The following is a 19,213-nucleotide window of genomic DNA, read 5'->3' as shown; positions in this document are numbered from 1 at the left end:
AAGATACACCCACTTCCTTGCCCTTATAAGGGAGACAAAGAGCTATATATATGACATATAAGTAATAATATATCTTACATGGAATCTTAATTACCAGCTCACCTCTTGCCCTTCTTGCCCTATTGCCTTCTAAAACAAATGTTTAATCTTACATTTTTATGTTCAACAGATGTCAAGGATCTTGAGTTTCACATCAACATTGAAAGATTTCCTTCATTTAATGTTTCTAAACAAATGCCTGACAACTATATATCAAGACTGCTTGGATGGCGTCTTCTGTCTGGCAGGGGGGGGGGCTAGGCTCATTTGCCCCTCTGGTCTCCTATTGCAATATGACTCTATGAAATAAGAATCTAGCATTCCTTAAATCCTTTGCATAATTACATTTAAGCCAATATATTTAAGCTAATATATTTCATACATTTATCATAGGTAGCCTCTTAAAAGAATAAAGCTTTTCAAAGTAAAAAGGAAGAAACTCAGTAAAACAGCTTTTAAAAGAAGCCTCTTCAGTTTAAGAAAGAATGGCTTTAGAAAAAGACTTCCCCAAAAATGCTCTCTTTCTTCTAGCTAAATGTTTTTCCCCATTTGCTCCTGGCCTTTGAACCTTAGAAAGAAGATCTGGCTCATTTTACTGGGAGGCACATTAGTATTATCTTACCCAGTGTTTTTTCAGCCTTGGGGCAGCATATGTAATTCTCCCTTTTTATGACTTTGAGAATTGTTTTTCTACTATAAATCAATGGGGCCCTCTTGTCTTAGGAGAATGGCCAAGGTTTTCTCTGCCTGGCATGAAACATTTGAAAATCCTTTTTAAGCTCATTTTTAAATACAAGCCTTGATTGAAATATATAGAAGCTTTGATAAAAATGCAGGCTTATGGTTAGGTGCCTCATTCCCCCCTTTCAAGCTCAAGGACCTTCATCCCAAGTGTCCTTGATAGCTTGACCTTCATCATATTCCTGAGGTAAAGCTCTGTATAGGGCCATGATATGAGGTAGAGTTTCATTTGAAACCATCTTGCTAATTGTACTTCTAAAACATGAAATGATACATGGCATCATACATAAAACCAATACTACTACTGTCAAGAAAAACAAGCAAGACAATAGTATCCCTTTGAGTCCTGTGACATTAGGTAACCAATTGGTGAGCCATCCCATATCCCATCCTTCCCATGTTTGTACTGGGACATGTGCTATATTCTCCATCTTTGTGGCCAACACACGGATTGCCTCACCATTATCAGAAATGTTAAAGCAACAGGCATTCCCTGTCAAGTTCAAGACTCCACATAGGCCTCCTTGCCTGGCAAGTACATAATCCATTCCCATTTTCAGCTGCAAAATGGCGGCTCTACTTTCATCCAACTGTTGTGCAATAAGTCTCAAACTCTGGGCCGTTGCATTGGTTACAAGTTCCACTACTGCTTGCAATCGAATTATTCTGTTTAGATTATAAATAGGATCCCGTGCCCCTTGTATGAGCTCACCAGGATTCCAGGAGGCAGGATCATAATAGGCTATAATGCGCTCTGGTGGCCAATCATCAGTACCGCTCCAACTTTGGGTACTTCCTCCTGCTATATGAGAAATATCAGCATTCCTTCGTGTTCGCCTGGCCGAACTAGTGGGCATAATCCACATTGGTGGTAATACCCAACCCAAGAAACAAGTCCCACTCCATTTGGAAGGGAGTTTCTTGTACGCCCATTCTCCACATATCCACCACAACCATCGGGTCTGAGGTTTTTGGTACGGGGAATACAGAAGGCGAAATACCAAAAGGGGTAGAGAGTTCACAGTGCAGTATGTTAGATTGCCTTTTTCTGTCACAGTTATGTTCCACACCACTTTCCATGCGTGAATAAAAGGAGGTGCACAGGGCAAGGTATTCCGAGTTCGATAGGTAGTACCGTGTGCCCAGGTATGACTATTCTTCTTATAATCCCAAGTATAGTGACAATGAGAAGAGCCTATCATGGGAGAATCAGCTGCATCTGATGATTTATGTACACAGAATTCCCCTTGTACAGGTATAACTCGTAATGGTTTAGTTGAGTTCCATCCGGGGAAATTCTGTATTTCAGTTTGGTGTGGCATTTCGCTTACCATACCAATGGCATCTAATGGTATCGGTAATAAGGGCATACCTCCCTCTGAATCATCTGGCCCAAGAGAGCAAACAAGGCAATTGGTCCTATTTGCAACATTAGCTACCATTTCAGCTAAACCTACCCACATATTGTGGTCATGGCTGAATCCATATTTAGCCAATTTGGTCAGATTCAAGGACCCTTCCCCTTCCCAAGGGATCAGGATTAATAATAAAATCATGTTGATGTCTAGTATATGCATTCCTTCCACAAAAGATTACCTTATTGTGATAGCAAATAATTATTAGCCCCAATATAATTCCCCCAGTGACAGAAATGGGGAACCACCAAGACCAAAACATATATCCCGAGGATCCCCAATGAGTAATATCTCTGATAATTGTTCCACAAGGGGGGCAGTCAATCAATTGTATTAGAGAATCTTTCCGTTCACAGTCGCTGGTTCAGACGCTCCTCAAGCTTCAGGCGTGCGCAGGTCAGCCAGCTTCCAGGTTGTGGCTGCAGCAGGCCGGTCGTCAAATGTTGCCCGTGACCTAGCCCGTTCCCGGTAGGGCTAGATACAGGGGTTTTTGGAGAGAGTTAGTTTTAAAGGATTAGAGGGGTCACCTTTGCACGTCCAACTGCCTTCAGACTTCTTCAAACGAGAGTGATGAATCCAGGGGGTCACCTCAGCTACCTTCACCGTTGTTGGAGTAGAGAGCAAGACGGTGTAAGGTCCACGCCACTTAGGTGCAAGTGGATCACGTTTCCACTCTTTCACCCATACGCTATCGCCAGCCTGGAACTGATGAATCGGCTCGGCAATGCTGCACGGCGTGCGCTCGAGGGCCCACCTGTTAAGAGAAACAAAAACACGGGAGAGAGATTGCACTTGTCCCTGTGTCACATGATCTCCTATTTGTTTAAGGTCAGCTGGAATATTCTGAACAAAGGAGGGCGGTCTCCCATACAGGAGCTCAAAAGGTGACAACTTAAGTCTTTTTGTGGGTGCACACCGAACACGAAACAGTGTTATGGGTAACACATCTACCCATCCCAATCCCGTTTCCTGGGTTAATTTTGCCAATTGGGTTTTCAGAGTCCGATTCATTCTTTCAGTTTTCCCTGAACTCTGTGGCCTATATGCTGTATGCAGTCTCCATTTTACTTGTAGGACTCGACATACTTCTTGTACTACTTGATCAATGAACGCTGGCCCATTATCACTTCCAATGCATCTAGGTAATCCAAACCTTGGGATCAATTCAGTGAGGAGTCTTTTAGTTACCTCTCGTGCCTTTTCAGTTCGGGTGGGAAAAGCTTCAACCCATCCGGTAAGAGTATCTACAAACACAAGGAGATACTTGAATCCCTTAGAAGGGACCAGCTCTGTGAAGTCCACAATTAGGCTTTCCATGGGGACGTATCCCACATGCTGAATTCCAGGAGGTTGTACCGGTCCCTGCCTGGGATTGTTTTTAGCACAAAGAACACATTTCTGTGAAATGCAAGTTGCTAATTGTGATAGATTAATAATATACAACTTCCGACTGAGACTCTCTCTAGTTGCAGTACCGCCAAGGTGAGTAGATTCATGATAATTTCTTACAATTGTGCCTGCTAGATGATGAGGTACATAAATCCTATTGTCCGGCAGGATCATCCAACCGTCCTTCACAACTGCTCCTTCCTGTTCAGCCCACTTCCTCTCTTCTGGGGTATAGTGAGGTTTAACATCTTCTGGAACTACCTCTGGTATGAGGGCTGCTATAAATCCTCCCACAGGCTTTTGGGCTGCCTCTCGGGCTGCTTTGTCAGCAGCATGATTTCCTCTGGTTATTGGATCCCTTCCTCGTCCATGACCTTTGCAGTGCATTACAGCAATCTGTTCTGGAGCCCATACTGCTTCTAACAGGATTTCTACTTCAGGTCCATATTTCAAGGCCTTCCCGTGGGCTCCGATTAGACCTCTTTCTTTCCATAGAGCTCCATGTGCATGCAGGGTTAAGAAGGCATATTTTGAATCAGTATAGATGTTTGCCTTACATCCGGCTGCCAATTGCAGAGCTCTAGTTAAACCTATAAGTTCAGCCTTTTGTGCTGAGGTGCCAGCAGGCAAAGCCTCAGCTTCCACAACTTCCTCATTGGTGACCACAGCATATCCTGCTCGTCTGGCACCTTCATGCAGGTAACTGCTACCATCCGTATAATATACAACATCTGGATTTTTCAATGGCTCATCTTTCAGATCAGGTCTACTGGAATAAACTTCATCCATTACTTGGAGACAATCATGTGATTCCTCATCATCTACCTCTGGTAGGGGCAGCAAAGTCGCTGGATTGAGCATATTCACTACTCGTAGATGAATCCTGGGATTTTCACACAATAGGCCTTGGTATCTAGCCATCCTTGGGTTCGTTAGCCAATAACTACCCTTATATTCCATGAGTGTCAGAACAGCATGAGGTACATTCACATACATCGTCTGGCCAAAGGTAAATTTATCAGCTTCTTTGACAAGGCTCGCAGTGGCCGCTACTGCCCTTAGGCATGGAGGCCATCCTTTTGCTACTGAGTCCAATTGTTTAGACAAATAAGCTACTGGACGGTTCCAACTTCCTAATCTCTGGGTCAGGACTGCCGCTGCAATCCCATTCTGTTCATGTACATACAGCTGAAAGGGTTTTTCCGAATTAGGCAATCCAAGGGCTGGTGCCTCCATAAGTCGTTGTTTGATAACTAAAAAGGCTTGTTTCTGCTCAGGTCCCCATACGAATGGGTCCTTTTCTGCACCTCGAGTGCTTTCATGTAAGGGCTTGGCCAGACTACTGAAATCAGGTATCCATAGTCTACAAAACCCTGCTGTTCCCAGGAATCCCCTAAGTTGTTTTCTTGTGGTAGGTTCCTTGATAAGGCAAATAGCTTCTTTCCTCTCTGGTCTCAATGCTCGTTGTTGGTGTGAGATGTCAAAGCCCAAATATTTGACCTTTTCTAAACATAACTGTGCCTTTTTCTGGGAAACTCGGTAGCCAGCTTCCCAGAGCAAGTGGAGCAGTTCCTCTGTCCCTTCTTTACAGGTATCAAAATCCTTTGCAGCTAGTATAAGATCATCCACATATTGCAGAACCACCTTTTCTCCCGGTATTGAGGGGTAACTTGTTAGATCCCTCGCCAAGGCAGTGCCAAATAAAGTTGGGGAATTTTTGAATCCTTGGGGCAATCTTGTCCAGGTTAGCTGGCCTTTTGTTCCTGTCAAAGGGTCTTCCCACTGGAAGGCAAATATAGGTTGGCTCTGTGGTGCCAGCCGGCAACAGAAGAATGCATCTTTCAAGTCCAATACAGTAAAAAATGTTGCTTCTGGTGGGATCAAACTCAGCAAGGTATATGGGTTTGGTACATTTGGGTGCAAGGTCTCGATAGCCTGGTTTACGAGCCTCAAGTCCTGCACTGGCCTGTATTCATCTGTCCCAGGTTTTCGAACAGGCAAAAGGGGTGTGTTCCATTCTGATTGGCAAGGCTTAAGCAGACCATATTTTAATAGGCGGTCCAAATGTTTCTGGATGCCCTCCGCTGCTCGCCGGGGTAAGGGATATTGCTTTACAGATACAGGGGTAGCCATAGGTTTTAGGGTTACTACAATTGGAGCTATATTCTTAGCCATTCCTGGTGGGCTATTTTCGGCCCATACTCCTGGTGGCACCTGTAGAGTTCGGAGGAGCTTGTTTAATTCTGTATCCAATGTGGGTTGTACTTGCAAGGCTGACATTAGGCGCCATGATTGTTCCTTAGGTACTGAGAGGGTAATTATTCCTGCTGCTTTTGATGGCAGTTTCATTTCTGGACCTCGAGGAGTGAAAGTGATTTGGGCCTGCAATTTGGACAGCATATCTCTGCCTAAGAGAGGTATTGGACACTCAGGTATATACAAAAACTGATGGGTTAAACGATGTCCCCCAATCTGGCATTCCAAAGGTTGGAGGAAAGACCTCTTGGCTGACTGTCCAGTGGCACTTTTAATGACTACACTTTTGGATGCCTTTTTCTGCAATAGTTCTGGGAGTACTGAGTATTCAGCCCCAGTATCAATCATAAAATCTATTAAATGGCTTCCTAATTGAATCGTGACCGTGGGCTCCTGGAAGCCTAACTTTATGGAGTCCGGTCGTTCCTAGTCTTGGGTAAAATCCTCTTCTGCCAGTCCAATGAAATTGTCTCTACTCCGTCCCTGTCCTGGTCTCTGATATCTTCCATCTCGGATCATTCCCCGTCCCCGTCCCTGGTTTCTTGGGCCGGAGCCTGGGCCTGGGCCTGGGCCTGGGCCTGGGCGTACTTCTTCCAACCTCAGGGGTTCAGGACACTCCCGCTTCCAGTGACCCTCCTTCTTGCAATTTGCACATTGATTCCTTCCCAGTGGTGGATTCCTTCCTCGCCCTCGCCCTCCATTTAAGGGGCGGTGGTCTTGCTTCACTGCTGTGGCTAGCATTACCATCTTTTCCTTCTGCCACTTCTTCTTCTCTTGCTTCTCAGCCTCATCCCTATTCCGATAAACTCGGCGTGCAATGGCCATAATTTGGCTCATCAGCATCCCTTCCCATCCTTCTGATTTCTGAATTTTCTTACGAATGTCAGAAGCGCACTGGGCCACAAATGTAGCAGTAATCATTCTACTGTTTTCAGGGGCTTCAGGGTCAAAAGGAGTCCATATACGATAGGCTTCTTGCAGCCTCTCTAAAAAGTCTCCCGGACTCTCATTTGGTTTCTGTTCTACTTCTGAGACTTTAGACATATTAGTGGGCTTCTGGCATGCCCTGCGGATACCTTGCACAAGTGTCTGGCGGTAGGTGGTGAGTCTGGCCAGGTGAATTGCATTGTTTGGATCCCAATTAGGATCTTCCAAGGGAAAGTTATCTTGGAGATGACGGTCAATATTATAAATATTTCCCCCTCTGGCCTGCTCACGCAAATATATCTGTGCCTTTTCAATTATGTCTCTCCTTTCCTCAGTGGTGAACAGAGTATTCAGGAGCTGGCGGCAATCTGTCCAAGTAGGACTATGAGTATTTATTATTGAAGTCACCAAGTCCATCATAGCCTGAGGTTTTTCTGCAAAAGATGGGGTGTGTGTTTTCCAATTCATCAGATCTGTAGTTGTGAATGGAATATATTGCAGGGTCGAAGTTCGAGGTGGCCGTGGTCCGGGTTGCCCATTAACCAGCGCAGGCTCCTCAAGTGCATCAAATACTCTTCTAAGAGGGGCTACTACGTGACCTTTCTCTTCACTTTGCTCTAGGGGCCTCAAATCATAGGGGATGGTATCTGTCGCAAGGCGTTCTTTTAGCAGCTTTATACGCCTGGCTGTATTGCTTGCTGACCTAGCAAGGTCTCCCTGTAACTTCTGTAATATTTCTCTGGGACTTGGATGTACAGGGGTTTGGGGTGGGCAATCAGTTGTTCCACTAAAGGAGACTGTAGATGGAGGTCTATTAGGAGTCACAGGTGGAATAACCACTTCTGCTTGGGCTTTATTATAGGACTCCAATGCCTCCTGAAGATATTTATCATAATCTATCAAGGAATCAAACTCTGTGACTCCACTCCCATTATTCATTCCAGTTTCTTGCCTTGGGGTTACAACTGGTGGAGTGTTTGGATTAAGCTCCCTTCGATGTGGAGCATAGGGTGGAGGTGGAAGCACCTCTTCCTCTGGCCCCTCAAAAATGGGTTTGAGTTTATTTGGCAAGATTCCTTTCCTAGCTTCGGCTTTTACAGCCAATAATTTGCATCGTTTGACTTTGCATTCCCTTATCCATGGAGGATTTTTATTTAATGTGCTCAGCCAGGAATCTATATATGGAAATTGTTCTGGGCACCCTCCAGTTTCTTTGGCGATATCAGTCCAAAGTTTGCTTACTAAATTTATATCAAAAGTTCCCTGAGATGGCCATCCAGTAATTTGTTTTGGCCATTCTAGTTCACATAACGTTCTCAAGCGCTCTGGCGTCATTTTGACTCCATATGCCCCTGAGAAGGCTTTCTTAAAATTATTTAACATACACTCAAGAGGTGTATTTTCCCCCTTTGAACCCCCAACTCCCATTGTATGGCCCTGTGAAGTATCCACTCAGTCACTCACAGACGCGCTTTGTGGGTTTCCTTGCCTAGTGAAGTCGCCTTACTAGGAACCGAAGTACTGCCCACTCCACACTCGGGTCAGCTACAGATTGCTCTGTACTTTCTCACACATACAATGCGCTGGATACTTCACCACACTCTACCTCCCAATTTTTCCCTTTCCCTACACCAGATCACCATCTGATGTACCCAACCACCTAGCGTACTCAGTTTCCCCTTACTGAGACGCAGAAGTTTGATCAAGACTTCTCTTCCTCCTAATTAATTGGAGGGCCAAAAATCCCTTTGTGCACTTACCCTTGGTTGGTTCCCTGTTTCCCCCGGTCCGTCGCCGCCAGTGAGCAGGGTATCAGACAGACGAGTCTTCTGCGTTCCCCCTGGAAAAATTTACCAGTGCGCGCTTTGGGTAAGCAGTTGTCCTCTCTCTTGTACCCTGCCCAGTAGGGCGAAGGGGCTGCGTTCCAGCAGACCACTTATCCGAGTCACAGGGCACCATAAAATGTAGCACCCTGCTTGTGGTTAACGCTTAGCTGGAATGAAATATTCAACGCAGCAATAGAGAAATTAAAATAGTAATTTATTTGTCAGACAAATAAATAAGAGGCACAGTGGTACATGGTTACCAAGCTCTGGCCTGGCCTCCTGCCATTCTGGCCAGCACTTATATTCCCTTAATCCAGCCCCCTTTGCTCCTCCTGTGGCTGCCTCTGTCCAATCAGCCTGGTTGAAATTCCTATTGGCTGTTTGGTAGAACCAATCACAAAAGATACACCCACAAAAGATACACCCACTTCCTTGCCCTTATAAGGGAGACAAAGAGCTATATATATGACATATAAGTAATAATATATCTTACATGGAATCTTAATTACCAGCTCACCTCTTGCCCTTCTTGCCCTATTGCCTTCTAAAACAAATGTTTAATCTTACATTTTTATGTTCAACAGATGTCAAGGATCTTGAGTTTCACATCAACATTGAAAGATTTCCTTCATTTAATGTTTCTAAACAAATGCCTGACAACTATATATCAAGACTGCTTGGATGGCGTCTTCTGTCTGGCAGGGGGGGGGGCTAGGCTCATTTGCCCCTCTGGTCTCCTATTGCAATATGACTCTATGAAATAAGAATCTAGCATTCCTTAAATCCTTTGCATAATTACATTTAAGCCAATATATTTAAGCTAATATATTTCATACATTTATCATAGGTAGCCTCTTAAAAGAATAAAGCTTTTCAAAGTAAAAAGGAAGAAACTCAGTAAAACAGCTTTTAAAAGAAGCCTCTTCAGTTTAAGAAAGAATGGCTTTAGAAAAAGACTTCCCCAAAAATGCTCTCTTTCTTCTAGCTAAATGTTTTTCCCCATTTGCTCCTGGCCTTTGAACCTTAGAAAGAAGATCTGGCTCATTTTACTGGGAGGCACATTAGTATTATCTTACCCAGTGTTTTTTCAGCCTTGGGGCAGCATATGTAATTCTCCCTTTTTATGACTTTGAGAATTGTTTTTCTACTATAAATCAATGGGGCCCTCTTGTCTTAGGAGAATGGCCAAGGTTTTCTCTGCCTGGCATGAAACATTTGAAAATCCTTTTTAAGCTCATTTTTAAATACAAGCCTTGATTGAAATATATAGAAGCTTTGATAAAAATGCAGGCTTATGGTTAGGTGCCTCAATAATAATAATAATAATAATAATAATAATAATAATAATAATAATTATTATACCCTGCCCTTCCCGGTTCAGAAAACCAAGCTCAGGGCAGCTAACAACAAATTTAAAACACTTAATTGATGCAACAAAAAAACAGCATAAAATACAGTATAAAACGTGAATAACAATAAATTCAGAATTCAAAAATCAGTTTAGGGGGGAAATCCATCCAATAAGCATTAGATAATCACCAGGGCTAGCTGGCTAAATTAGTCCTATTTGGGCCAGTGAGGAGGCCAGGGGAGAATTAGCTGTGGGATTCCAGAGCGCGGAATCTTCATAAAAAGAGGAGAGGGAGGGAAGGAAGGGGAATAAAAGTTCAGGCTAAGTTCGAATTGAAAGCCAGGTGGAATAGCTCTGTCTTACAGGCCCTGCGGAAGGAGGTTAAATCCTGCAGGGCCCTGGTCTCCTGGGACAGAGCATTCCACCAGGTCGGAGCCACCACTGAGAAGGCCCTGGCCCTGGTGGAGGATAATCTGACTTCCTTAGGGCCCGGGACCTCCAAACTATGGTTGTTCATGGACCTTAAGGTCCTCTGCGGGGCAGACCAGGAGAGGCGGTCCCGTAAATACGAGGGCCCTAAGCCACAAAGGGCTTTAAAGGCCAAAACCAGCACCTTGAACCTGACCCTATACTCCACCGGGAGCCAGTGCAGCTGGAAAAGCACTGGGTGAATATGCTCCCATGGCAGGGACCCCGTGAGGAGCCTCGCTGCAGCATTCTGCACCCGCTGGAGTTTCTGGGACAGCTTCAAGGGCAGCCCCGCGTAGAGCGAATTACAGTAGTCAAGCCTGGAGGTGACCGTCGCATGGATCACTGTGTCCAGGGCGGGGCGGGAAAGGTAAGGGACCAACTGCTTGATGCGGCAAAAGAATCCTGCCCACAACTGTTGCTGGTGGGGCTCTAACCTCCAACCTCCTGGCTAACAGCCAAGTGCTAAGGTTCCTGTGTCCAATTTTGGTCACCTCGCCTCAAAAATGGGGATAGAATAAGTTCAGAAAAGGCCACACGAATGATCAGATGGAATGGATCAAATGTGAGGAGAGGCTGCAGCATTTGGAGTTTTCCAGTTCAGGGAAAAGACGAGTGAGAAATGTCATGAGGGAAGTTTGTAAAATGATGCGTGGCATGGGGGCGGGGGAGTTTTAAATGTTTGGCATTTTATTAAGTTTTTATATGTGCCGGAAGCCATCCAGAGTGGCTGGGGAAACTCAGCCAGATGGGCGGGATATAAAATTATTATTATTATTATTATTATTATTATTATTATTATTATTATTATTACAGTGGTACCTCGGGTTACATACGCTTCAGGTTACAGACTCTGCTAACCCAGAAATAGAACCTCGGGTTAAGAACTTTGCTTCAGGATGAGAAAAGAAATCGCGTGGCGGCAGCAGGAGGCCCCATTAGCTAAAGTGGTACCTCAGGTTAAGAACAGTTTCAGGTTAAGAATGGACCTCCGGAACGAATTAAGTACTTAAGCCGAGGTACCACTGTATTCCTTCCTCTCCTGAAACACTACAGCTTGCATGAAGCTGAAGGTTGGGGTATTCAAGACGGATGAAAGAAATGACTTCTTTCACACAGTTAAACTGTGGAACTCACTGCCTCAAGAAGCCACCAACTTGGATGGCTTTAAAAGAGGGCGAGACAAATTCACAGAGGATGTCTACTAGCCAAGATGGTTGGAGGTGGCAATGCATCTAAATGCTAGTTGCTGGAAGCCACAGGAGGGGAGAATTACTTCTTTTTGCGGGGGCGGGGTGGCGGGGTGGGACTAGCCTTCAGGTTTCCCTTGGGGGGATCTGGTTGGCCACTGTGAGAAGAGGAGCCAGACTAGATGGGTCACTGGACTTATCCGGCAGCTAGGCTTTGAAAATTTAATTTAATTTAATTTAATTTATTAACGTTCTTATGTTACATCAGCAAAGAATATCATATTACAATACAATGCTTATTATCATATAATTTTCAACATGTATACAAAATTTATCTACAAAGTTTATATACCTAAAGATAACAAAAGGGGGGGGGGGGACAAGGACAAAAAACTATTCCAAAGTCGTATCTGTACCAACACTTTGGACTTCCTGTCTATCCCGTTGTATATTCCTTTTTTACAACTGAATGTACTCTTATTCCTGTATATTTCTTTACATTTTGTCTAATACATTCCTATATCAATATGTACCCTTGGTCTTATTTCCCAACTCAGTCTCTCTCCAACGTCAATCGAATGCTAGCATAGATCACGAACCTTTGCTGTATTTTTGAACATACATCTTACATCTATCCCACTTTTCCATAATTTTTTGTTTTGAGTTGCCTCTCAGGCTGTCAACTGCGCCATTTCAGCAAATTCTTGTAGCTCGACATGCCAATCCGTTATTGTCGGGGCTTCTTCTTCCTTCCACCCCTTTGCCACCAAAATCCGAGCTGCAGCTGTTGCATATTGAAAATATTTTAATGGAACTTCCATGTCCAGTGCCAGTCTATCTGGATCCTAAGGGGGACTTGGCCACGGTGAGGATGCTGGACCAGAGGGGCCACTGGCCTGATCTAGCTCTCCTTGTTTTATGTTCTAATATCTGACTGATATTAGAACCAGAAGGCACTCCGCACATGCTCGAAACCCAGATTGGTGTTCCTCCAGCAGCACCCTTTATTTCTTTTTTTGCATCGACCCACCACAATATCTGTGTTTGTGCCACCTTCCAGGCTACGGGATCGGCCTTCCTCAGAACTCACCCCTGACCTCCAACATCTCGGAGTTCATCAGCCGCTATAAATCGTCCGGCTTCATGGACCTCCTCCACGACAAGTGGTACAAGATGGTCCCCTGTGGAAAGCGGGTCTTTGCTGTCACCGAGGTACGGAGGGGGCTGGGGAAAGGGTGGGTTGCGGAGCACACAAAGAACAATCAGGCATTATTTGCAAAAGTTGGGTGCCAGCCCCGACTCCCTGCAAGACTCCAGGGGATTCCAGGCAGGGTCTGTGGTCCCCTGGGGCTCAGCTGTTTTTGGACTACAATTCCCATCACCCCTGACCATGCATCCTGCTAGCTAGGGATGATGGGAGTTGTAGTCCAAAAAAAGAGCTGGAGACCCAAGTTTGGGAAACCCTGGGTTAGAGTATCAGACTAGGACCTGGGTTCACAGAAGCCTTCCTACTAGGTATTTTAGGCCAAGATATACCAAAAGAATAGAGGACTCTATTTATGGATGCCACTACAGCTGCGAGAATGCTGATTGCACAAATTTGGAAGACTAGAGAAATACCAAGTAAAGAACAATGGCAAGAGAAGTTGATGAACTATGCAGAACTGGCAAAAATGACAGACAGACTAAGAGAAAAAGACAACAGTGACTTTGAAAAAGAATGGGAACCGTTTACATTATACTTGCAGAAACAAAGAAAGTCCATAGACTTGACGGCAGGATTTAAATAAACATTCACATTGTTAGTATTAGAAAATGTGTAGAAGATAGAGAAATAATATGGTGTGCTCATTTTTGTGTTTTTAGGTTTGATGTTATTGTATAAATATGTTATTAGTAACTTTTTCTTTTAGGAGGCAGCAAAGTGGGTGAAAGGAGAAACAAACCAGAAGCGGAATTTGGGGGAAGCCTAGCAGGGGAGGGAGGAAGGAATGCATAGCAAATGTTATGAATATGAGATGTGTGTAATGAATTGAAAAAGAAAAATGAATAATTTTTTTTTAAAAAAGGACCTGGGTTCAAATCCCGCTTGGCAGTGAAGCTCGCAAGGGGTGGCCTTTTGGGGCCAGTCACCGCCATCAGCCTTGCCAGCCTCGCAGGGTTGTTGGGGAGATTTAATGAAGAGGGGAAGAGCTACCTTGAGGAAAAGGTGGGGCATAAATAGATAATGATAATAGATACAGTGAGGGGGGGAAGTATTTGATCCCCTGCTAAATTTGCCCGTTTGCCCTCTGATGAAGAAATGACCACTCCATAATTTTAATGGTAGGTTTATTGTAGCTGTGAGAGACGGAATAACAACAGGAAAAAACCCCAGAAACCCAGAAGACAAAATTCAGAGATTGATGTGCATTATAATGAGTGAAATAAGCATTTGATCCCTTTGCAAAAGATGACTTGGTGGCAAAACCCTTGTTGGCAATTACAGAGGTCAGACGTAGGTGGCCACCAGGTTTGCACATATCTCAGGAGGTACCGTATTTTTCGCTCTATAAGGTGCACCAGACCATAAGACGCACCTAGTTTTGGGAGGAGGAAAACAAGAAAAAAAATATTCTGAATCTCAGAAGCCAGAACAGCAAGAGGGATCGCTGCGCGGCGAAAGCAGCAACCCCTCTTGCTGTTCTGGCTTCTGGGATAGCTGTGCAGCCTGCATTCGCTCCATAAGACGCACACACATTTCCCCTTACTTTTTAGGAGGGAAAAAGTGAGTCTTATAGAGCAAAAAATACGGTATTTTGTCCCACTCCTCTTTGCAGATCCTCTCCAAGTCAGTAAGATTTCGAGGCTGATGTGTAGATACTCAAAACTTCAGCTCCCTCCACAGATTTTTGATGGGATTAAGGTCTGGAGACAGGCTAGGCGACTCCAGGACCTTAATGTGCTTCTTCCTGAGCCACTCCTTTATTGCCTTGGCCGTGTGTTTTGGGTCATTGTCATGCTGGAATACCCATCCTCGACCCATTTTCAATGCCCTGGCTGAAGGAGGTGCTCACCCAAGATTTGACGATACATGGTGTCAGAGCTCTGACACATGGCAGGGCAGCTCTGACACATGGTCCTGTCTATCGTCCCTTCGTTGCAGTGAAGGTGCCCTGTCCCTTAGCAGAAAAACACCCCCAAAGCATAATATGTCCCCCTCCATGTTTGACGGTGGGGATGGTGTTCTTGGGATCATAGGCAGCACTCCTCCTCCTCCAAACATGGTGAGTGCCGATTGTATGTGTGGGCTCCGAGCTCTGTCTCTCTCTCCTTGCCCAGACCCTGCAGATGGGCATCTACCACTTTTCGGGTCTCTTTGTCCTGCTTTGCATTGGTCTCTGTGGCTCGTTGCTGACTTCCCTCGGAGAGCACATCTTCTACCGCCTCATCTTGCCTCGCATCAAACGCAAGAAGAAGTTCAACTACTGGCTTCACACCAGCCAGGTAAGAGGTTGCCTCCCAAACTTGCCAAAGCCCACGCTGAGCTTGCAGGGCGGCAATCCGCAGGTGGCAGCCTCCTCTTCTGTTCCCCTCTCTTAAGCCTGGGATGGAGGGTGGCTGGTTCAGCCACCCACCGCATTCCTCTCAGGTGCATCTGCAAATAAGGGAACCGGCTCCCAAGCTTGCGTTGTTGACAGGATTTGCAGCTTAAATTCAAATAAGGGAAGGCTACTTCGCAGGGGGGGCGTTGCAAGGTGTTTCTGGTTTCAACAAGTGGGTTGGGATGGATGACCTCCTGGGATCCCATCCAGCTCTATGGTTCTGTTGCATGCTGATTGGACCACTTTCCTGCTTTCTGTTCATGTTGCAAAGCATTTAACTGTGAAAACCTGAGGATTCCCAAGGAAATCTTGTATCTGAGTATCAATGAGAGCTGCACGCACCTCACATGCTCAGAGACACTGTGTTTTGTTTTGTTTTTGCCAATTTAGATGTTATCTAGCCAATCTGACGCCTCACCATTACTTTCTTAATTTGTTTTTAATATATGCCAGAAAATCCACCGGGCGCTGAACATGGGTTTGGAGGAGCAGAGGAACAAAAAGCTGAATTTGGAGAAAAGGTAAATAAGGAACCATTCCACACTCGGCCTTGCTGCTTGCTCTGAACTCTGTTGCTTTATCTCGGGATAAATTTTGCAGCCGGAAAGAATTTGGCTTCCATCGTCCAGATTTAATCAGCTGCTAAGGAGGAGTTTATGCCATTGGGCTTTTCTTCCTATATACATAAAATTGTAAGGCTGTTGTCATGCTATCGTCTTTTAAAAATGATGCAGGACTTTCTCAGGGGGCACTAAGAAAGATGGAAGTGTAGTGATGGAGGAAGGGGGAGGCTGTTGTTGTAGGACAGGAATGTCCAACAGTTCCACAATCTACTGGTAGATCCCTGCGAGGTTTTGGTAGATCGCAGTAGATTGCTAGCTCCCTTTCCTTAGCGGTGGTAAAATAGATTCCAGCCCCCTTGCCCCGTCCTCCATTGTAGCACAATCTGCCGAAGGGGAGTTTTTAATTCTGAGTAGATCACAGTCTCTTGGGAGTTGACCACCCCTGTTATAGGAGAGGCAGCCACTCCACATCAGGATTTGACCAGGTGCCCAGTATAAACTAGCATATGCAAATGCCATGCAAATTAGCATATGCAAATGTCATGCAAATTAGTACAGACAAATGTTATGCAACACAGCGCAGGGAAACGTTATGCAGCTTAGCATTGGGAAATGTCATGCAAATGTCCCCCAAATTAGCAAGGGCAAATATGCAAACCAGCACAAGCAAATGTAAATTGGCATGGGCAAATCTTATGCAAATTTCCTTTGGGAGCCTGTGCACCAAGCTCTTCAACTACCCAGCAATGCCCCCACAATTGGACATGAAGCTCACTGCGTGACTTGGGAGGGGGGCAATTACTGCTTCTCAGCCTTCCCTACCTCACAGGGTTGTTGTGCTTTTTCCACTCTCTTTTTGTCCAAACTAAGACTTTGATCTAAATACAATAAAGGGTGGGGGGAGAGAAAGGAAGAGAGAGGGAGAGAGAGGGAGGGAGGGAGGGAGGGAAAGAAAGAAAGAAAGAGAGAGAGAGAAAAAAGAGGTTAAAAGAAAGAGAAATAAAATTCAGAAAGGAAAGGACTTCTGATGCTTCATCTATGCTTCAAATATAAACAATATCCACTTTGTCCAATATAACACCCAACAAATCTACTTTCTATAAGCAAACATGATCTTCAATCCTTGAATCCTAATGTCATTATTTCATTTTCTTTTTCACGCAAAAAGTCTTTGAGAGGTTTCCAATCTTTAAGAAATGTTAACAAATGACTTTTCTCTGATTAAACATGTCCATTTGCCATCTCCATAAGCTTTAACAGCCATTCTTCCATCGTTGGTCATGATTTGTCCTTCCGCCACATTAGTGCATGTAAAAGTCTCACGGCCGTGAACATACAGTGGTACCTCGGGTTACATACACTTCAGGTTACATACACTTCAGGTTACAGACTCCGCTAACCCTGAAATAGTACCTCGGGTTAAGAACTTTGCTTCAGGATGAGAACAGAAATCATGCTCCAGCGGCACAGCGGCAGCGGGAGGCCCCATTAGCTAAAGTGGTGCTTCAGGTTAAGAACAGTTTCAGGTTAAGAATGGACCTCCGGAACGAATTAAGTACTTAACCTGAGGTACCACTGTATCTTGTAACAAAGTTCCCTAGTCCTTTTCTAACTGTATACCCATAAGTCCCAGCAGGAAGAGGTCTGGCTTTAGCTGAAAATCAGTCTTCAAAATTCTCTTAATCTCAGAGACATGGGTTCGAGCCCAAGTTGGGCATGTGTCCTGTATTGCAGGGGATTGGTCTAGATGTCCATTGTGGCCCCTGGTGGTTCCCTCTCTGCAAGAAGTGAGATTATAGGGAACCAGGCAGAGGGCCTTCTCGGTAGTGGCGCCCGCCCTGTGGAACACCCTCCCACCAGATGTCAAGAAAATAAACAACTACCTGACATTTAGAAGACATCTGAAGTTTTTTAATGTTTGACATTTTATTATGTTTTTATATGTGCTGGGGTATAAATAATAACATTCTTCTAATTATTATTATTCCAACTCTACAGTTCTGTGCTTCTATTATATGTTCCCACCGTGCCATCTGTATAAAGCAGGGGTCAGCAAACTTTTTCAGCAGGGGGCCAGTCCACTGTCCCTCAGACCTTTTGGGGGGGGGCAGACTATATTTTTTTGGGGGGGGGGAATGAACAAATTCCTATGCCCCACAAATAACCCAGAGACACATTTTAAATAAAAGCACACATTCTACTCATGTAAAAACACCAGGCAGGCCCCAGAAATAACCCAGAGATGCATTTTAAATAAAAGGGCACATTCTACTCATCTAAAAACATGCTGATTCCCAGACCATCCGTGGGCCAGATTGAGAAGGCAATTGGGCCGGATCTGGCCCCTGGGCCTTAGTGTGCCTACCCATGGTACAGTGGTGCCTCGCAAGACAAAATTAATCCGTTCCATGAGGCTCTTCGTATAGCGGTTTTTTCGTCTTGCAAAGCAAGCCCATTGACAGCTTAGCGGATTAGCGCTATTAGCGGTTTAGCGGCTTTTAACGGATCAGCTGATAAGCTGATAAGCGGCTTAGCGGCTTAGGAAAAGGGGGGGAAAGGGTGGAAAAACCCGCAGAAACTCGCAAGACATTTCATCTTGCGAAGCAACCCCATAGGGAAATTCGTTTTGCGAAGCGCCTCCAAAACGGAAAAACCTTTCGTTTAGTGGGTTTTCCGTCTTGCGAGGCGTTCGTCTTGCGGGGCACCACTGTATACAGGGTTGTTGTGTTGAGGACAATCTGCCTTGAGTTCCTGGGAGGAAAAAGTGGGGCATGAATGAATAAAGAAAGCCAATTCTCCCTCTTTTCTCCTCTCTGCCTTCCCCCAAAGGTGCAACATCCAAAAAAGCCAAGAGGAACCAGAAGTCCCACCGCCACCGCCACCGCCTTCCAATCAGCCAGGCTGGAACAACCTCCGCCGGGCAGCCGTAAAGAAGGAGGACAAGCGCGTTCACTTCAACATTGAGAACGCCCCGGACGAGGCTTCGGATGATGAGCGAGAGGCCCCCGTCTGGCACTGCATGAACGGCCAGGATCCGCAGCAGGGCAGCAAGGAGGACAAAGAGAAGGAGCTGAAGGAGCTGGAGAGCAAGATCGAGGACATGCGCGAGCAACTGCGGGCTGCCCTGGTGCGCAAGAGCGAGCTGATGGTGGCGCTGGGGCCACCACCCAAGGCGCCCCGCCTGCCGCCCGCCCTCAAGGCCTTGATCAAGGAGAGGAACGAGGACAGGTGATGCCCAGGGACAGGGGCCGCCTCTCGCCGGCTGGCTGTGCAGGGCGGCTCCAGCCAGTTGTGGAGACGGACAGCAACAGCAACGTGCGCTTGGGCTCTGGAACACTTTCGGAAAGGCTGCACGAGGACTTCTGCGCTTGAGCGCTGCTGGGATACAGCTTGGGGTGGCCAGCCGTGGGCGCAGGGAAAAGGTTTGCTGTGGAGTCTGCCATGTTTCCCGGAGTCGTTTTGCG

At 45.5% G+C, this 19,213-nt stretch overlaps 1 protein-coding gene across 2 annotated transcripts in view; it reads left to right on the top strand.

Moving 5' to 3' along the window:
* The window catches only part of GRIN3B (glutamate ionotropic receptor NMDA type subunit 3B), a gene marked incomplete at its 5' end in the record, with an annotated part of 46,273 nt that extends 27,060 nt beyond the window's left edge, over positions 1 to 19,213 (top strand). For both annotated transcript variants that reach the window (XM_081846066.1, XM_081846067.1), the window contains 4 exons: positions 12,663 to 12,814; positions 14,924 to 15,088; positions 15,640 to 15,707; positions 18,579 to 19,213. In XM_081846066.1, coding sequence (XP_081702192.1) covers positions 12,663 to 12,814; positions 14,924 to 15,088; positions 15,640 to 15,707; positions 18,579 to 18,981 — 788 coding nt within the window. In that variant the 3' untranslated portion in view covers positions 18,982 to 19,213. The remainder of the gene's footprint in view (positions 1 to 12,662; positions 12,815 to 14,923; positions 15,089 to 15,639; positions 15,708 to 18,578) is intronic.

This window comes from Podarcis erhardii (assembly GCF_964252035.2).
Source record: "Podarcis erhardii genome assembly, chromosome: 18".
NCBI lineage: Eukaryota > Metazoa > Chordata > Lepidosauria > Squamata > Lacertidae > Podarcis > Podarcis erhardii.
This window is presented reverse-complemented; position numbering and strand designations above follow the sequence as displayed.